This window comes from Heliangelus exortis, chromosome 2 (assembly GCF_036169615.1).
Source record: "Heliangelus exortis chromosome 2, bHelExo1.hap1, whole genome shotgun sequence".
Lineage (NCBI taxonomy): Eukaryota > Metazoa > Chordata > Aves > Apodiformes > Trochilidae > Heliangelus > Heliangelus exortis.
Window position 1 is genome coordinate 133,584,353 of NC_092423.1, and position 18,786 is coordinate 133,603,138.

The following is an 18,786-nucleotide window of genomic DNA, read 5'->3' on the forward strand; positions in this document are numbered from 1 at the left end:
AAGTAAAGATACAGAGGCAGCTACATTTAGCTCAAGCTCCCTTTGCCCAAACCTAGATGAACCATGCATGAAGCACATTCAGTCCACAAACCATGTAGCTGTGTTAAAGTGATGCAAGGCACAATTATCTTTTTTAGACATTTTGCATTGCTACAACAGCTCTCTGCTGCTGCAGACTGAGCTGGCTCTGTGTCCAGTCAACTCAAAAGCTTGCAAAGCTCAAGCAAGGGTCTGAGTGTCTCCACACACAGAGGTATGTCCCACGGAGCAAATTCCCAAGGGCACCTTAGTTTCTTCCCAAGGCAAGAAGTAAGTGGTACACAGGAAAATGGAGAGATGAAAATTGTTCTAACAATAATGTAAGAGTCTTCTGCCAAGACTGGCATCAAATTATAAAGGGGGCTGACAACCATCAGAGCTGGCACACAAGGCAGAAAGGAACTGCGTGGCTGGGGGAGGTGAGGAAGAAGTGAAGGAGAGAGAAAGGAGAAAAAAGATTCCCCTCCGGAATATCAGAAAACTGCTAGTTTTGTTCAGCTGTTCAAGAGGCCACTGCCTAAGGTTTTGGGGTGATTTGAGCTCTTAGGGAAACTTGGAGAATGTAGATTGCTCCAAAATTAATTGCAAAATCAACTTTTATTCTGAAAGATGACAAAATGATGTGAGAAAGAATTTAAGCTCTGTCCAAAGCAATTACATTCAAAGAAGTATTTGCTGCTACTGTCACTAGAAATGTAATTGGTCTTAGTGCAGCATAAGAAATTCCTGGAAGCTGACTGTCCCTTACATGAAATTAGAAATGGATAGGGACCTTCAAACACACTGAACATAACCAGAGGATTATGAAAAGGAGCCACTGCTTTTAAAATCAGAGCTTTTTATTAGTCATGATAAATTGGTTTACTAGTATAATGCACACATAACCTGTGATTTTATTAAATCAAAATTTAGTAAATCACATTGTGACTCAAAACCTGTTGTCCCCCACCAAAAAATGAGTTGCTGCATTTGTATCACTGCAAAAGGTCCTGCCTCTGTTGGGTTTTGTTTTGCTGTTTTGATTTTTTTTATGTGGATTCTCAATTAGCCTCCTCCAAGCTGACTAAATTCACTTCAGGATGAAATATGAAATGTATCCCCCCAATAATTATTGATTGTAGCTATTTCCATTATGTAATCCATATTCCTACCTTCTCACTGTCAAGACCTTCACCCTCCCTCCCATTTTTTTCTTTTTAATTCCATATACTTTCTCTGACAAAAGAATGAAAAATATTTTCTTATTTTTTTCCCCTTCTGTTCACCAAGATTAAATAGTAAGGTGCACAGGTAGCTGTGTATGTTTAAAATATCTTAATTAAAACAGGAGCTAATCCAAACATGGCATGACATCTTGGATGAACATAGCAATTATTTTGGGGATTCTATGTGAGAGGCTTCAGCCTCTCTGGTAAAGAAAGCCTTTCTGGTAAAAACAGATGCCCTTTCCCTTGGAGCTGTGACAGATTCACATTTTGTGGTGTTTGGATACAGACTTCCTTACTTGCAATACATTGGGCCATTCTACATGTAGATAAATGACTACAGTTATTCATGTAACTTTGGTATTGTGTGTTGTAGCATGTTTAAATGAGATGTGGGGCATTTCCAGTGAAGGGTTCTTAAATACTGTACAAACTTGCCATGTCAATCTTCCATGGCTGAGATTCTACCCCTTACCCTTTTAAAAAAAAGCCACCACAAACTCTTCTGTTTACTGTGGTTGAGACTATGATTTTGAGCCACAGCCTTGAGCTGTTACTGATGTGCTGTAGGGCATTCCCAGGAGCTGTTTATCTCTCTGAGCCACAACCCCTCTCCTTTCATCTTCCTCTGTGCAGGAGTAGTAACTTCTTACTGGACTCAAATTTTATCTCAGGCTACCTTGCTTGCCCAGCTGAAAGGTAGTCCTAATCCCATCTGAACTGGTGGGGACATAGAAAATAATTGCCTTTTATTCCTGAACACTGGACCCAGAACCAGATAATAGGTAGGACAGCCAAAAGGGAGGAGCCAGTTCATTGCTGGGCTGAAGAGCACACACCACAGGCACATGCATCAGTGGATGTGATTTGGGCTCTCATATGAAATTGTATAAATAAGACCTCTATGGATATTTAAAAGGTTATTTACAGCTCTCTATTAGAACAGAAATATATTCCATTATCCAGAGTGAGGAGTGCACTCCTGGAGCTGCAGCCATGCCATGTTTCAGCCAGACACTGCCTGCTGCCACCAAGGCAGTGGTGTTCAAGTGGTTCTGTGTGCATCCCTTCATAAGTGAGGGTTAGGAAGGACTGTGGAGCTGGCATCAAAGTGTAAGGCAGGAATCACACAAGCAGAAATAATGTATGACCCTGAACCACCCCAGACATGAACATAAAAGGGAGTTGTCTGGGTAGAGAAAGATTGACAGCTCTTTGAATCTGAGCCCTAAATAAAGACATGCATTTGTGATGCTCCTAGAAGGGCTCTGGTTCCAGAAATCAATGCAAAGATTTGTTAAGCCCAGTATGTGGCATTTTTCACCCCTTCTCAGACAGAATAATTTAACCTAGAAACTTGTTGTCTGCATGACATCTCCCCTTCTTTTTTTCCTGCAGATGATAAGGCATTGTCCAAAACTGGCTTAATAACAGCAATAAGAGATGGATTGTCACTTTAGGTTACTCAGACAGTGGTTAAATTTAATAGAGGTTCAGGCTGCTTCTTTGTGCTCTGAATGCTGCACAACAGACCAGCCTGCTGAGGAGCCCAGTTGGAGGTGCTGGGCCCAGATCACTCATCTGTCACCAGGATAGTGGATGCAGCGTTCATTTTCCCATGAAGATATCTGACATTCACTTCTCTCCATACTTCTCTATCTCTGGTGGAGAGCTGAAAGTGTAACCTCAGCACAATGCTCTTCTCTCCCACACAAGAAACACCATGTGAATGATGTATATGATCACCACGTGTGAATGATGTATATGATGAACAGTTCCTGCACCCCTCCCTTTTTGTTCAGAGGGTTGACCATGAGCTGTTCCCTCTCTCTTTCCCTCCCACAGTCCATCATGGATCTGAAGCTTTGACTGTCACTCTCTGCAATGCACTCCTATGCACAACTGCTTCCCAACAAGGGCTGCAGAATTAGGCATAAGGCAGCAGCACATGATAAATGATGCACTTTTTGTAGACTGTGCAGAGCTGGAGGTCAAACACACTATTAATAATTCCCTGACTTTTTAAAAGCTGGATTTCCTCCATTTGTTGGCAACATGATTTGAAAGGTCTGTACAAGCCACTTAAAACAGCAGCTGAACAGAGGCATTTCAGCAATGTCCAATATTGATTTTTGCTTTTAACTCGCTGCTATCCTAAGACTGGTTTCAATATCCTCTGAAGTTTAAGTGAAGATTTTTCCCATCTCAATAGCTGTGCATTGACTTTTGATACCATAGATATGCCAGGAGTATTTTCCTCAGCAACGGTTTGGCTTAAAGAGCAAAAGTGCCACAAAATCTCCATCTGGGACATTGCTGCCTGCATCCTAAGTGAGGAATGAATGGAGGTGCCTGGAGCAGGGAACCCAGTCACCAGGCTGCTCACTAAGCTCAGTCTCTACTAAACAAAAAAACCCCAGTATTTTTTGTGTACAGCAGATTATTTCTAACACCCAAGGAACAAGAAACTTCATTAAATTTGAAGCACTCGTAAGTGTGCTCCCATAAAACAGAAGTTTAAAGAAAAAAGGCATTCAGGAGATTTAGCAAATCCTTAACCAAAATTAAGGAAACAAGCATTTGTGAAATGTGAAAATGTGAAAAAAAAATTAAAATAAGCATTGTGAACACTGGCTTGGCTAATCATGTGAGGGCATATTTTTAATAATTAATAGTTCTTTTGGTGAGAACAACAAGCAAGGACAGCGAGATCCTGCTAGAAGAGGAAAAGAAGGTCATGAGGGTGCTCTATATTTATGGCAGAAAGTAAAAAAAATAGAAAAAGAAATAATGGGCTTTCTGCTTCGTTAGGAGGGAGACAGGAGCACAACTGAAGGTGACACTGAGAAGGCTAAAGTGATTTTAAAAAAATCTAAAAAAATTCACACTATCCATAGATTTTAGAACTTACAAACGTAACTTAGGCTGCTAGAGAGTAGAAAAAGAGGCTACATAGATACATTATATATATGTCCAAATCATGTGAGCCTTATAAATTTTACCCCAGAGTGCTGAGGACATTGAGTAAAGTAATTTCATAGCCATAAGCAGTTATCTTTGAGGACTGACAGAAGGCGTATGGAGTTCCAGAAGACTGGAAAAGGAACTATAAAAGAGCTCTTCCAGACATGGTTACCATTCCTGTAAGGAAGGAAAAACAAAGGTAAGACAGTGACTTATTGATCTGTCGTTCCTTCTTTGGGAACTCACAGCAACAGAGCAGCTACTTGGTATTCTCACAATAGGCTAAGCATAAAGTTTTGAGAACATGGGGTCACTCTGGATCAGATCAAAGGTCCATCTATCAAAAAATTGTCTCAGCCAGTAGCCTGCAGAAGATACTGCTGTATCTGATACAAAGCAAAGGGCAAGCATTCACCAGCATGCTCTTGGCTCTTGGTGATCAGTAGCTTAGGGACTTACAGAGCTGGAGACTTTGCATCTTTCTGTTAATAGCCCTCTGTGACCCTTAATAGCCCTTAACAATTACTAATCAAGAGATCTTGAAAGTGCTGTCCCTATTGCATGAAATCAAAAGACAGTATATAGAAACAAAAACATTAATGCATTTTCTACTACTCTGCCTTTCAGTGAGTGTATTTTTGTTCCCAACTTGTATCTATTGTTATCAAGTATACTTTCATTTCATGAACAGCTAATCCTTGAGAAAAGTAGTAACAAAAATGACAGGGTAGCTACTTGATATTATTTACATTCAAGCACAGTTACTCTGCCTAGTTTTTCAGAAGCTGTTTCATGTTAGAGTTGAACCAAATTTATTTTAAACTATAAAGAGACGAAAGATAATCTCCTGTGTATGGATACACTGCAGTTGAAGAATAGTGATTAAAGGACTTTATTTACATTTCTAGCTGATAAACATCTTTCAGATACTTCTAATGGGAAGAATTGATTTTTTTTCTTCTACAAAGGGGACTTAATCAATTTTACTTCTGGAAATGTTTTATTCAACAATAGTTAAATTTCCCTGTGTACACATCTGTCAAAGCAGAAACTATTATTGGAAAAGAGAAGCCTTTCCTGCTGATATAAAGATATCTGTTCTATTATTTCAACAGAAAGCCTATTGATTTTTTTAAACCTTAAAAAACCACAGATCTTACTATAATACAAATGTCTCACATGTGCAAAGAGTTCACCAAATTCTGGCAAATATTAGCAAAAACTAGTTTTGGTAGACTTTGCTAGGAATTTGAAAAATTATTTTGTGCTTGAAATTAAACTTTATGGCATTCTTCAGGAAAAAAAGTAATTTCCATCCCTTTTGGGTAAATTTATTCTTGGGGTTATGTAATAAATAAGCTCTTTCTGTAGTGCTGGATTGTGACTTAAGAGGCCTTGGTTTCTGTCCTCAGCTCTCCAATTAGCTCTCTAGACAAAGGAGGTGAGTGACTTCATCTGTGAAATGGAGACACTATATGATCTATACAGAGCTTTGATACCTACATGCAGAAGGTTTTTAAAAAACATTATGCCATATGGTATCTGACTTCTCAATGCAGATGGAAGCACTTTTACTGCTGATCTGCAGATTATACACTGGGTGCAGGTGAATAAAAAATACATGTATTAGATTGCAATGCCCTTATTCATAGCAATGACCAAACCCCTGTGAAGCACAACTCAGCTAATGTCTTATGTATATTATAATATGCATATTATGTATTTTTGCAATATCATGTACTTTTGCAATAAAGGTGGACAAATCTGCACATAAATGATCAGAAAACTCTTTAATACTGTAAGCCTGCCAGAGGTATTTTAACTGTAGATTTGTACTGAAAATCTATTTGGATGAGTTTCTACAGTGTGCACCAGATTTATGTTTACACAAATAAGTATTAATCAGAATTCACTTCAAAGAAACAGTTCTTGTCTTGTCTGGTCTTATGCACATTTATAACAGCCACAATTTAATTTTCAGAATAACAGAATTATTGAGGCTGAAAAAGACCTCTGAGATCATGTTCAGCCTATGACCTAACACCACCACATCATCTAGACCATGGAACTAAGTGCCCCATCCAGCCTTTCCTTAAATACCTCCAGGGGTGGCGACTCCACCTCCCTGGGCAGTCTATTCCAATGCCTGATCACCCTTTCCATGAGGAAGTGCTTTCTGATATCCAGCCTAAACATCCCCTGGTGCAGCTTCAGGCCATGCTCCCTCATCCTGTCACTCATTGCCTGGGAGAAGATCCTGATGCCCACCTGGCTACAACCTCCCTCCAGGTAGTTGTAGAGAGTAATAAGGTTCCCCCTGAGTCTCTTCCAATAACCCCAGCTCCCTCAGCCTCTCCTTATAAGACTTTCCCCCTAGTCCCTTCACAGCCTCGTTGCTCTTCTCTGGAAGCAGCACCATTCACCACTACTCCCTGGACCCAGTCATCCAGCCAGTAAGTAAACTGGTAAGGAAATGTGATACGAAAATCAGAGTCTTGCCTCCCTGAAATCCACAGGACTCCTGGCCTTGCCAGGACTTACAAACATGGGGACAAAAAGTACCTGTGAATATAGTACATGATAATGAATCCTTCAAAACTTAAAAACATCAAGAACAATCCTGTTTAAAAAAAAAGAAGTCAGAAAGCCTCCCAGATCTTTAAGCTGGTGGACTGACCCTCTTACTAACCATTAGTAAGTATGGTTGCCCACCATAGGCTGTATCTGGCACCAGTGCAACCGCCAATTCTGTCACCTTAGGGACACAATTGCTACTGCTAGAGCAGTAACAGCCTGGAGCCTGAAGTGGGAATCAGAGCTCTATTGTACCCACTTCTGTGGAAATTTTCAGGAAGAGCAGACAGCCCCCACTCCAGCCTGGACCCACACCCCCCCTGGCACTCCCACCCATACTTTGATCCATGTGACCACAGCAGGAAAAGGTCTGATCCTGTCACTATGGAATGAAAAGACATTACATAGCATACCTTCATATCACATCCAGGGGTAGCAGGGGTTGTCAGAGGTCCTTAGGGTGCTTCACTGACAAAGATTGCAAGCCAGAAGAAAACTATGGCTCCCTGGAGGTCCTGCTTGGCTGCTGACACCATCCCTGCTGGACCCACACCAATATCTCCTTCTCATTGCCCCACTCTGGTGCAGCCATGGCATGCTGTGTCCCTTCTGGAAAGGAGAGGTGGAGCCACCACCATGGTGGCCATGCCTGGCTCACAGCCCTCTGGGAGTGCCTCTACAGCCTCTCCCTGTACCACCTGCTGCCACCTGCATTTTCTGATGGCACCCACCCCTTGTCACCTTGGCTGGGCCAAGATGGCTGCTGGCCCACCCTGGCCACAGCCACACCAGGTGGGGGTGAGGACATAGTATTGAAGTGGTGATGTTAATGCTTAGAGAATCATAGAAAGTTAGGGGTTGAAAGGGACCTCGAAAGAGCATCTATACCAACCTGCCCTGCCAGAACAAGGTCACCTATAGCAGGTCACACAGGAATGTGTCCAGGCTGGCTTTGAATGTCTCCAGGGAAGGAGACTCCACAACCTCCCTGGGCAGCCTGTTCCAGGGCTCAGTCACCCTCACAGTGAAAAAACCTCTTCCTAATATTTATACATAACTGCATATGCTCCAGTTTATAACCATTGCCCCTTGTCCTATTATTAGTCACCCCTGAGAAAAGCTTGGCTCCATCCTCCTGGCATTCTCCCTTTACATATTTATAAACATTGATGACATCACCCCTCAGACTCCTCCAAGCTGAAGAGACCCAGCTCCCTCAGTCTTTCCTCATAAAGGAGAAGTTCCACTCCCTTAATCGTCTTGGTATGGTGGACAGGAATTCAACACCCACTTCCTGCCACAGCACCTCCCTGGCTGCTTGCTTATGCAGCCCCAGCTGGTCCTACTCTCCTCTTCTCTTTCATATTTTGGTTATGCAGTTAGGTTTGACCCTAGCACAGCAGATTTAAAGTGTCCATTTTCTGCCACTTATTGACTGGGAAGGACCATCTTGGTGAGCTCGAGGCAAGCAGGGTGTGCTGGCACAGCCAGATCTGGAGCCACCTCTTGTCAGGCAGCCTTGCTACCTGCCTGGGCCCTGCCGTGGCTCCTGGCAGCTGGGGACGAGGGGCTGTGACAGCAGCATGGAGGGGAAGAGCCAAGCACTGCAATTGGCCATTCAGTGAGAAGCAAAGAGGACTATGATGACAGTACTCAGCTTTTAGACTTTTATTTTTCAATCCGTACAGAAAGCTGTTGCTATTATAATAAGGCATCAAAAGCACTATTGAAAAGCTCACAATGGACTCTGACATTTCGTCCTATTGCAGGTCAAAAAGGAGATTTACTAGATTAAACCAGTTGCTTTCCCAGTCAGTAAACTTTACGTTCATTACAGACAGATTTTTTTTTTTAATCATTACAAAGATTAAAAAACTGTAAACATAGCAAAAACAGCAACAACGCAGAATAGCTTCCTAGGCAAGAGTCTCAGGTATTTCTGCTGTGGTCCAGCTTCATACTGGCAGGGAGAAGGCGAGGCCAGCTGTGTTTGGGAGCAGTGCTGTGGGGGGGCCACCTCCCCAGCAGTGACAGGGTGACAGGTCTCCTGTTTGGTGAGTCCCCAGCAGGTGCCAGGCAGTTCCCAAAGGGCCAGCCTGGGCCACACATCTCTTAACTGAGGAAAAGATATGGAGAAAAGGGGTCACTGGGGGAGCTGTCTGCACAGCCAGAGCCAGCAGCAAACTGCTGGGCCCGGCTGCAGGGGAGCATGGGCACCTCCAGCCCAGCTGCGGGATCCAGGTTCCCTCTGGTGGGAAGGCAGAGGCCAGGGCAGGGCCTGGCCCACAGGCGTCATGAGGTAGAAAATGGGAAAGTTTCGTGTTCCGCTGTTGGGGTCAGTCAGAAATTAATTGACGGCACAAGTCCAGGTATGTTTCCAGGGTACTCCAGGGGGGCACCTAAAACCCACCCAAAATTTAGATCCCCAAAGAAGGATCCTTCTAATGATCCATGTGACAATTTAAGTCCAGACAATGACAACTGTCTGGATAATTCTCCTCACATTTGTACCCTTTAAGTGTTTGCAGTTTGAGAAGGGGAAATCCAACTGTGAAGGTGCACAAGAGGGCAATTAATTTCCCTTGGCCTCAGCCTTTGGTGCTGCCCTGTGCATGGTGAATGATGTCAAGGCTCACTCCCTGGGCAGTGGGCTAATACATTCATTTTCCACCACTGACCACCCGAGAGCAAATGATTTGGTCTCTGTTGCACTGCACAGCATGAGAACCTGAGAGTCTAGAGATTTTCTATCACACCACCCACGCATATAGTCCTGTAACTTCTGAAGGTATCTTGTTGGGTGATCAGAAAAATGTCCTGAGAGTTTTAACCTGGTAAATTCCTGCACCCTTTCTTCACCTCTTTTGTAGCCCACACTAATACTATAATAAAGAAATTGTGTTTGTTCTGTTACTTAACTTTTTTTACTCCTCACATTTCTGCAGCGTATATTTGGATTATTAGGTTGACTTAATATTTTCTTAAAATGTTCAGGGAAAATGTGAAGGTTCATTAACGTATTGCAGGTCCATGATCTCTGACAGGCATTTTACAAAGTGTCAGGAAACTTCTTACTTGATAATAATGCACTGACAGTCAGGGAAGTGTTCTCTTTTCTACTGCTAATAATCAGAGTTATGGCATGCCATGGTTCCTACAAAAAATCTGTGATCCTTTCAGCTTTAGCTGTCATCTTTCTGCAACAGTGGAATGTACTCCCACTTTATGCATTAAAAAATAAAAACAATGGCTCTCAAAACTGCTAGCCTCAGTTTTGGAGCCTCTGCTGTGTAGGTGAGTACAGATTCTCACTTGGGGACCCAGGCTGGTGAAAGGTTTTCCACTCTGTGAAGTTTGTCCCCTGCCAGGCAGCATCTTGCTGCCCCCCTGCTCAACACTGTCTGCTCTTGTGCTTGGCACAGCCTTTCTTGGACTTCTGGAGGTCACGGCCAGAGCCTTTCTGTCCTCAGGGCAGGATGGGAGGCAGTGCTGTTCCACCACTCACTTCAAGCCATGTGGCAGGCCCTGCAGGCAGTATCCTTATACCCACCAGCAGGCAAAGGCCATTCCTCTCTGTGTCCTGCTTCTTTGGGCTATTTTGTTCCTCACTTCAGCAGATCACAAGCTGAAGACTTCTCTTCACATCTGGAAGCTATTCCATTTATTTACCCTAGAAATTCCATCCTGAATCCCTGATGACACATCCAGAGGGATGTAAGCTCTCCAAAGAGGATCGGGGCAAACAAACATTCTCCATTTTATGACAGAAACTGTCAAAATCATCTACTAGGCAGCACCACCACCTAATAAGGCTGCTTTTTTAATGACCAAATAGCACTGAACTAAAGCAGCAGTTAGAGCAGGTAACATTTGAAACAGATGTCTTTTGCAGGGCCAACTTTAAAGCCTGGGTACTGTATCATGATATTTACAGTGGCCAAAGCCATAAACTTGGAGCAGCAGTTTCTCATGCCCTCCTCAAAGGCACCTGCATCACCACTTGTGGACAGCATGCACATGGAACTGAATCAGGTGAGTGGTAGGTAGACACAGGTCCTGCGTGTGTCTCCTGACATGAACAACCAAAGAAGAGGGAATGACGAACAAGGAGGAAAAAGAGCCTTCTGTCTCTCCACAAGAGGACCCCACATTTCCACCTGCTGCCTGTTCTGAACCTTGTGCTGCCACATACTCCTGGGTAAAGGGAGAATAAAGGGAGCATAAAGGAGACCTCATCCCCCTGTTGTAAACTCTTCTCAGGTATGTCACAGTGGGGAAAAGAAGTATCATTTAAAAAATATTTGATATTCCTGATGTTTGAGACTTAAACTCACAACTGACAAGGCTGTGACCCTGTGATGGTTCTACTAAGTCTGCAGCCAGGGGCTGTACAGAGAGAACTCTTCACTCACATTTGGCTTTGGCAGGGACACATACGTGTATACTTTAACATACATATATAAGTTAACAGGACATAATCTATATTAACCTCTGTTCAGTAAGAACTGACAGCAGCACATTCAATCTTTGTTGGTTTCCCACTGCAAGAACAAGCTTTAATGTTCCATAGAAACTGGCTAATAATAAAGTAAATAACATCAGTGATACAGGTTTTTGGCTACTGTGCCACAGAACTGTGACTAATAACATGTACCCTTCATTGTCCTCATGTTAAATGAGTCCCATGTAAGCCAGTCTAACTGCTTGATACTTAACCTTTTAGCTTTTTGACAATTTATTTTTTACAGATAAATTGGTTTCTATTGAATGCGCCTCAGAAAGCTCCTTCCTGACCTTTCCTTGCTGGTTATGAGAAGGCTGACAGCTTAGTGACATAAAACTGGAGTTTCAAAAGACTAGTAAGATACAGACAGCCCCAGTATAAGCAAGGCCCTACAGCTGAGCTTGAATTTCTTCTGGTGTTCAGTCTCAACATTCCTGCATGCTTTTTTACTCTTTGGGTCTTTTGAGACTCCAGCAAGAGGTCAGTTAATTCAAGTTAAGGCAGTTTTCATACTAAGACATCTGTCCACCAGGAACTTCTTTTATACGAGCTACTATAGCTATCAGAAGTTAATGCCTATCAATCTTTGCTAATCTGAACTGAAATGGAGCCACTGACCTCAAGCTGAAAGAGCCTTTTGTCTCCTACCAATGCTACAAGCCATATGGTTCCCTGCCCTTTGCCTCTTATTTTATATTTTAAATAATTATCACTAATTGTACAATTGTTTGAAAATATGGGAGATTTGTGGCAAGTGGTGTTTTATTCTCCTTAGTTCTCACTCAACATAAGTAAAGGGATCAACTCAAAACTAAAGGATAAAAACACATCTCTCCTAATTAAATATTAGCCCTGCTATTTGATTATTGGTCCTGCTTCTTAAAAGTCTGTTAATAATCCTGCAGGCTGCAAGAATTAACAGCCTCCAAAGTGTCAAGGTCACTCCTTTTCTATATGGGAGTAATAAAATTATATAGGCAAGACACCAAATGGAATGTTTCATATTAGGATAAAGGAGTATCTGAGGAACCTACTTATCACAAATCTCTCTTTATTCAGTGGTTTTCATTATTTTATATCAGTTGCATTTTCTCTGGTACATTTTCCCTTTACAACAAGTGCTCATATACTGCAAACATTTGATTATAGAGCTTAAGAAAAAAACACATTCTTGTCAGACAAAAAAACCACACTACCAGCTATCTTTAGCTGCATCTGTTTTCTTTAATGAAACATTTTCCTGTAGAAATGCTGCCTTAAAAATCATGACCACACTAATTATCTACAGCAAGCACATCTTCCTCAACTAATGACAGCTCGAGCATATTATCATTTGCACCAGACTTCATTCTGAAATTGAAAGACCCATAGAGCTTCGCAGACTCTTTGGAGGATGCAAACCGGCTCCTTCGGTACAGCTCCCCCTTCCACATGGACATCATCAGCAAGCTGGAGAGCACCACTCCCCCCAGGGTTAAGAGACACAGCCCAGCGATCACGCAGCGGTCCAAGTGAGCCCCGATCCTGGCACTCTCCTTCTCCAGCCTCTCCATCTCCCGGGCAGCCACGGTGTTGGGATCCACAGTTACGTCTCTGGGTACCACGTAGGAAATTATCACTAGCAAAATGCCACTAACCAGGAACAAAATGGCACTAATGAACCCATAGTCCACAGATTTCCCAGCTGCCACTTCTGAAGCAGCATCATCTTCTTCGGAGGCCAGGGAAGGAGAATCGTGCATCCAGTCGGGTGGCAGCTCCCTGCAGGAATGCTGCTGCAAAGGGACATCCTGGCAGCAGTTGCCTCTAGGACTTGGGGCACTTCTTGCATGCTCCAAGTTAACATTTTCATCCACGTAGGTGAATGACGTCTCAAGTTCCTGAGCACAACAGCAGGCTTTCTTCTTCCCTCCATCCTCCTCCCCGGGCAAGTGCTCAGGCAGGTGGCAGGGCTGGGAGGTGCCAAGGGGTACAGGATGCTCCTGGGGTGAAGTGCCCTGGGTAGAGGGCTGGGATGCTGAGGGGGGCTCAGCCACAGCACCTCTCTGCAAGGACTTGCAATGCCTTTCACAGTGCAGTGCTGCCACAGCAGCAGCTTCTCTGGCGTCCACCTCACGCCCCTCATGCTGCTGCTGCTGCTGGTAGGTTGGAGAGGGCAGGCTCCAGCCAGCAGTGGTGCCCAGGGGCACCTGTCTGCTTTCCTCGGCCAAGTAGAGAAGCTCCATGCAAGCCATTGACCTCGTCCTGGCAAGCCCCAACTCCTGGGCTACCACATCCTTCAGCAAATCCTTCCCCTGACCCGCTGGAGCTGCTTCACAGTGCCAGAGCTGCTGTATCCCAGGAATCTTCTACTCTTTCACCAACGTTTTGTTAGGGACATGGCTTGTGTCAGCTGTTAAATGATTAAACAAATCCTCTCTGACATTCATTTCTTTTTGGTCTGCAAATGAAATAGCAGAGGGGAAAAAAACAACAACAAAACCAAACCCGACAAGCTCATGATGATACATTAATAAACCAAAGAGAAGATAACACAAATGTAGTACATCAGTCTTCCTCTCAACTGTTTGTGAGGGAGATGGCAAACACGATTGTTTTAACCATGCATTTAAAACTGCAATCCTCTTACAGATCCAAAATCTATTAGGGAATCTAATCAACCTTTGACACCAATATCCAATTGAGGCTGTAAATCATCCACAGAGCACAGGATAGCCAGAATAACTGCATCAGATATCAGAAAAAAGGGATGCCTTGTCTTTTAGAAGCAAATAACCTCCTCCAACCCCCATTCAAATAAAGAATTTAAACTCAGAATCTCAGACTAATTAGAAAGAAACACGCAAATCCATGTAGCTCAATAATCCAGGCTCTGTATTCTCTGGTGGAAATCTGATAATCCTACGGGAAAAGCAGTGCTTTCCTATAGTAGATCTCCTGTTTGATTAAGAGCTTTCGGGATGAAATTATGCCTCTAAGACTGGTGACTCAAGGATGGATATTACTTCTCATCTGCAATTAATTCGTTATTAGCCTCTTCTTCCGCACCTCAGCCCCCACCGCCCTCACCCCCCTCCCCGAGGCCGAACGCGCGGTACCATTAGGAAAAAGCCTGCAGCCCAATAAATGTGTTGCATGCGTAGAAAACACATGTGCGCGTATAGCACACATACCGTGACCGGTAACGCACGGTGCTCACTCACGCTCTTCCCGGGACCTCAGCGGGAACCGGCCAGGCTGTGAAACGCGATCGCGGGGTGTAGCTGGATCCACACGCAACTGAGTGACCCGGGTGATACAGAGGTTACAGGCGCGCAGACACGCACCGACCCACACGCACACCCCGGTAGGCAGGAGCACGCCTCCTCCTCCGCCTCCCCCTCCTCCTCCTCCTCCTCTGCCTCCTCCTCCTCCGCCCCTCCCCGCGGGGCTCTCACCTGCCCGGCACGGCGGCTGCCCGCCCACCGCCTTGCCCGCCCCTCACACCTACCTCCCCCCCGCCTCCGCCACCGGCAGCGCCCGCTCCCGCCTCGGCCAGTGCCCCGCGGCAGAGCCGAGCCCCGCCGAGCCCCGCCGGGCAGTGCCGAGGCGGGCGGGCTGTGCCAGCGGCGGGCGGGCGGGCGGCGCGGCGGCACGCTGGGAGTTGTAGTCCGCAGGCGGCCGCGACGCTGCGGCAGCGCAGGGAACCGCGCCTGCCCGCCCCACGGGCACCTCCCGGCGGGGGGCCGGGGCGGAGCCGCTCCCTCCTGACTGCTGCCGGAGTTTCTACTTCTGCGGTCGTCTGCTGCCAGTCCGCGGTTCTTGTCGTGGGTCTGGAAAGGAGTTTCAATAACGCGAGCCGGGGGCGTGTGTCAGCACCCCGGCTTGTTTCTCCGTAATCACGACTGGTCACGAATTATCTCAGTGGAAAGATAAAACCGTATTCTCAAACGATCGTAGCGTTGCCAGAGCCGAGACTTCAAGAAATTTACTCGCCGCAGGAGAAAGATCTCAGGAACTCGCTCCTCGGTGGCAGACTCTCCACTTTCTCTGACAAGCACAAATGACTATTATAAAAACAGACTTCTGCCAAAAATACAAGATGAATGACCAGTTGGTAGGAACCTTCGCTGACTTTTCTTGCCACTGCTTTCTCTGAAGAGACAAACTAGTGTGAAAACTAGTGTGAAAATAAATAGTGGAGAAGGAAGAACTGAGGATTTATCATAGGTGGATAGTGGTGCAGGGGAGAGACCAGTCTCTGAGACTTTTAAGACTGGGGAGGGAGTTGGCTCCCTTTGTCTTGAAGTTGAAATGAGGATGCCCATAGAAAGTAGAAGTGAGCAGCACCTGCCTATAGGGCTGTTGGGCAGGAAAGCAGGGGCACAAGAGGGACGGTGACCTGAGGAGGAAGCAAATGAGGCAGAAGGAATGAGGACGTACTGTCTGAAGAGCTGTCCTGACATCAGGGGTCATGGTGATTCTTTGTAAAGACTCTGCCAGTTCTGAAACACTGCATTAGGTAAACAAGTCAAAATTTTTACACAAATCCTGCTGGTACTCGGAAGACCCAGCACGGAAGATTTAAATCTATGTGCCAATAACTCCAATGAATGCCAAAATTACTTGCCAGGACACGGCAATATTAGGGGACTACCAGTGCCCATCTCACAGATTTCTCAGTGCTGTGGGCTGGTTTGGACAGCATTTCAAAGCAGCTGTAGGCAGTGTTGCCATTAGCGCAGTGTAGTTTCAATGAACTGAATGGTGTTTTATTCACTCTTTGAAGAAAATCTGTAAGGAGAAAATTATGGCATGGGAATACAACAGAGCTTGTCCTTGGAGCTTTTTTTAACAATGCCCTCTTTGAAATAAGTATAAAGGAACAAATGGAACCAAATCAAAGAAACAAAAAAGGTCTATGTGAAAATTTTCCAAACACTTTAAGACAAAAGCAAAGGCAGAAACTAACTCTCTTTAAGGCTATGACACACTTCCATTTGGGAAGCAGCAGGACAGGAACATACAGATACTGGCTGCTGACACCACAAGCTGCTGACTGACAGGACAAAATGTGGTGGTCAGCCCCAGCAATGCAGCGTGGAAGAAGGCAAGAACCTCTATTGAGCCCCAGCATAATCTGCCAAGGCTTTGGGTGGGCATTTTCTTACCAATATCTGATACAAAGGCAGGAAATTGTTGCCAGTGCACAAGAAATGGCCGAGTCATTGATCTTTCAAAAGCCAGGAGCTACAGCTCATGTTCTTGTGTGCTTGCTAAAACCTTAGTTACTTATTATTTAACCACACACTAACGTCTTGCTGCTCTACCACCCACTTTCCTCCCCATTATGTGCCAGCTTGTGTTAGGTATGTATAAAACGCTGCCAATAAATACAATTCCATAATGTGAGAAGCAAATAGAGAGGCACCTAGGACTCTGTCAAGTGCAGTCTATTCTTATGTGCCTTCCCAGATTATCCTGTCCCTCCATTGCCTCCTACAGTGCACAGGCTCCTAGCAAAATCATTGTCTAGTCACAATCCATAATACTGACACTTCTTTTTCTTACTTTGGATGCAAAGAGTTACAGGATTTTTCTTTAAAGAATATAAGGGATTGTTGCCAATGCTCTGAGGTGTGGAGGTGGTGAAATGAATGCATAGCAACACATACTCTGCAAACACAAATACAGCTGGTGAAAAGATTAATCAAGCAAGGGCAGGAAGTAAGAATATTTGTCACAGAAAAAAATGGCTACATAGAGCTAAAAATCAGAGTGATGGGCACACAGTGGGACAGGAATAAAAGCCTGGAGTAGATTGTCAGTGTTGATGAGCCGTGCTTTCACTGCTGCAGCCTACCCTATCACAGAGTCAGAGACTGAACTGGGCCATAGTAGCAACACAGTGACAATAAGGGATGTGACAGTACATTGATAAAAAGAATCTCAGTAGAGATATGTGGGATCTAAACTGTGCTCTAGACCTGCTTGGAAGATGCCTTCCAGCTGATCCAACTTTAAATGATAACTGAAGTAGATACTGATATCTAATTATGTTTGCATTTGAAGCCTTTCTGAGGGCTTGGCCAGCCCTGAGGAGAAACCAGGCAAAACTGGAGCCAGTTTCCTGAATGGTACATCTCATGATGGGCTGATGAAAGATGGGTTTAGAAGTAGTCTCTTTGCCCTTTGTTGTCCAGGAAGCTTTCCAGTGCTGGATGAGATACTCAGTGGAGCGTTCCCCCATTTATTTTCTGTTTCTTTTTCAATTTCTGTCAGCTTCATAACATGCACACAGAATCCTGTAGTGATCCTGTGTTAGCAGAATTTTCAGTTCCCTGCCTCACACAGTCATGAGGCCTTGGGTTCCAGCACCCCCTGTGCAAGCGTTGCAAGACTTCTAAGCTAAAAGTGCACTCTGGCCAGCACTGCTTAGAGCATAATGTATTCAGACAAGTCTAGGGAGACTATCACATAAACTTCCTGTTTCCACTTGGATATATCATATTGCTGAGTAAAGTGAATTTACTAGGGAGCCAACAACAAGGGGCTGCAGTAAAATTTAAAACCTATTAAAGAAATATATAGACCTGTGTACAGGCCTATGAAAAATGACAAAGGTAATAGAAGCGAATGAAGAGGCAAAGCTAAGCTTTTATATGAAGTGCAAAAGAAAAAAGTTAGATAATTTTGTTTTGCTTAGAGAATGTAAGTATTCTGAGGAATGTGAGTAAAAGCTACAAAAAGAAGTATCCAGCATTTCTGTGTGTTTAAAACACATTACTGTCACAGATCTGTTGATTTATAAAGCAAAAGACTGTAGGAAAGCAATTTAATTCAACTGTGGTTGCTTCATGAATGCACACCCATTGTGCATTAATAAAAGACACAATAAATAAATAAATTTACAGAGAGATGAGAAACTAGATGTGTGATATGATGTACTGGAACTGTCAAGTGTAGATTACATCTTTGTTAAAATCTTCTGCTTTCCATGTCTGAGGATGTGAAATCATGCTTTGGATAACTACAGCTCCTGAACAAAACCAAAAGACATCACTCCTCATCCTTGGAGCAAAGAGTCATCTGGAGGAGATAGAGTGGAAGAGTGGGTTGTTGACCACTTAGAAGACACAGTTGTTATAGCCCATTTTTGGGGTTGTTTGGACATTTTTAGCTATGTGCAAAGAGACTTTGCAAGTAGGAGAAACACAATTTAGGAGCATAAATCAATTATTTATGAGCTCACAGACATGAAGGACAGGTAGGATTTCAGGAGCTGTCAGCCTGAAGTCTGCTTCCCAGTGTGCCAGCCATGGAGCCTTTGCTGGCCTCAGGGGCACTTGGAGGGGAAGGGCCAGGTCTGGGTGTCAGGGAGCTGCTGTGGCCCCCCCACTCTGCCTACACCAGTGATTTGAGCTGGAGGTCTGAATGACTGACAAGCCCAGGCTTTGATGTTCATCCTGACCATTTTGCCTGCTTTCTTCCTTCAGGATCTTATACTCAGCCATTTTGCCT

At 44.3% G+C, this 18,786-nt stretch overlaps 1 protein-coding gene across 4 annotated transcripts; it reads right to left on the reverse strand.

The window, feature by feature from the left end:
- Positions 1 to 12,320: 12,320 nt before the first annotated feature.
- TMEM74 (transmembrane protein 74) lies at positions 12,321 to 14,915 on the reverse strand. 4 transcript variants are annotated; one of them, XM_071738208.1, is made up of 3 exons: positions 14,777 to 14,915; positions 14,490 to 14,565; positions 12,321 to 13,678 (listed from the first exon to the last, which is right to left on the reverse strand). In XM_071738208.1, exon 3 carries the CDS (start codon positions 13,518 to 13,520, stop codon positions 12,561 to 12,563), a length of 960 nt encoding a protein of 319 aa, XP_071594309.1. In that variant the 5' UTR covers positions 13,521 to 13,678; positions 14,490 to 14,565; positions 14,777 to 14,915; the 3' UTR covers positions 12,321 to 12,560. The 4 variants fall into 4 exon arrangements, with proteins under 4 accessions (XP_071594309.1, XP_071594310.1, XP_071594311.1 ...); XM_071738209.1 differs by having other exon boundaries at positions 12,321 to 13,726; XM_071738210.1 differs by having other exon boundaries at positions 12,321 to 13,726; positions 14,486 to 14,565.
- Between the last annotated feature and the right edge of the window lie 3,871 nt (positions 14,916 to 18,786).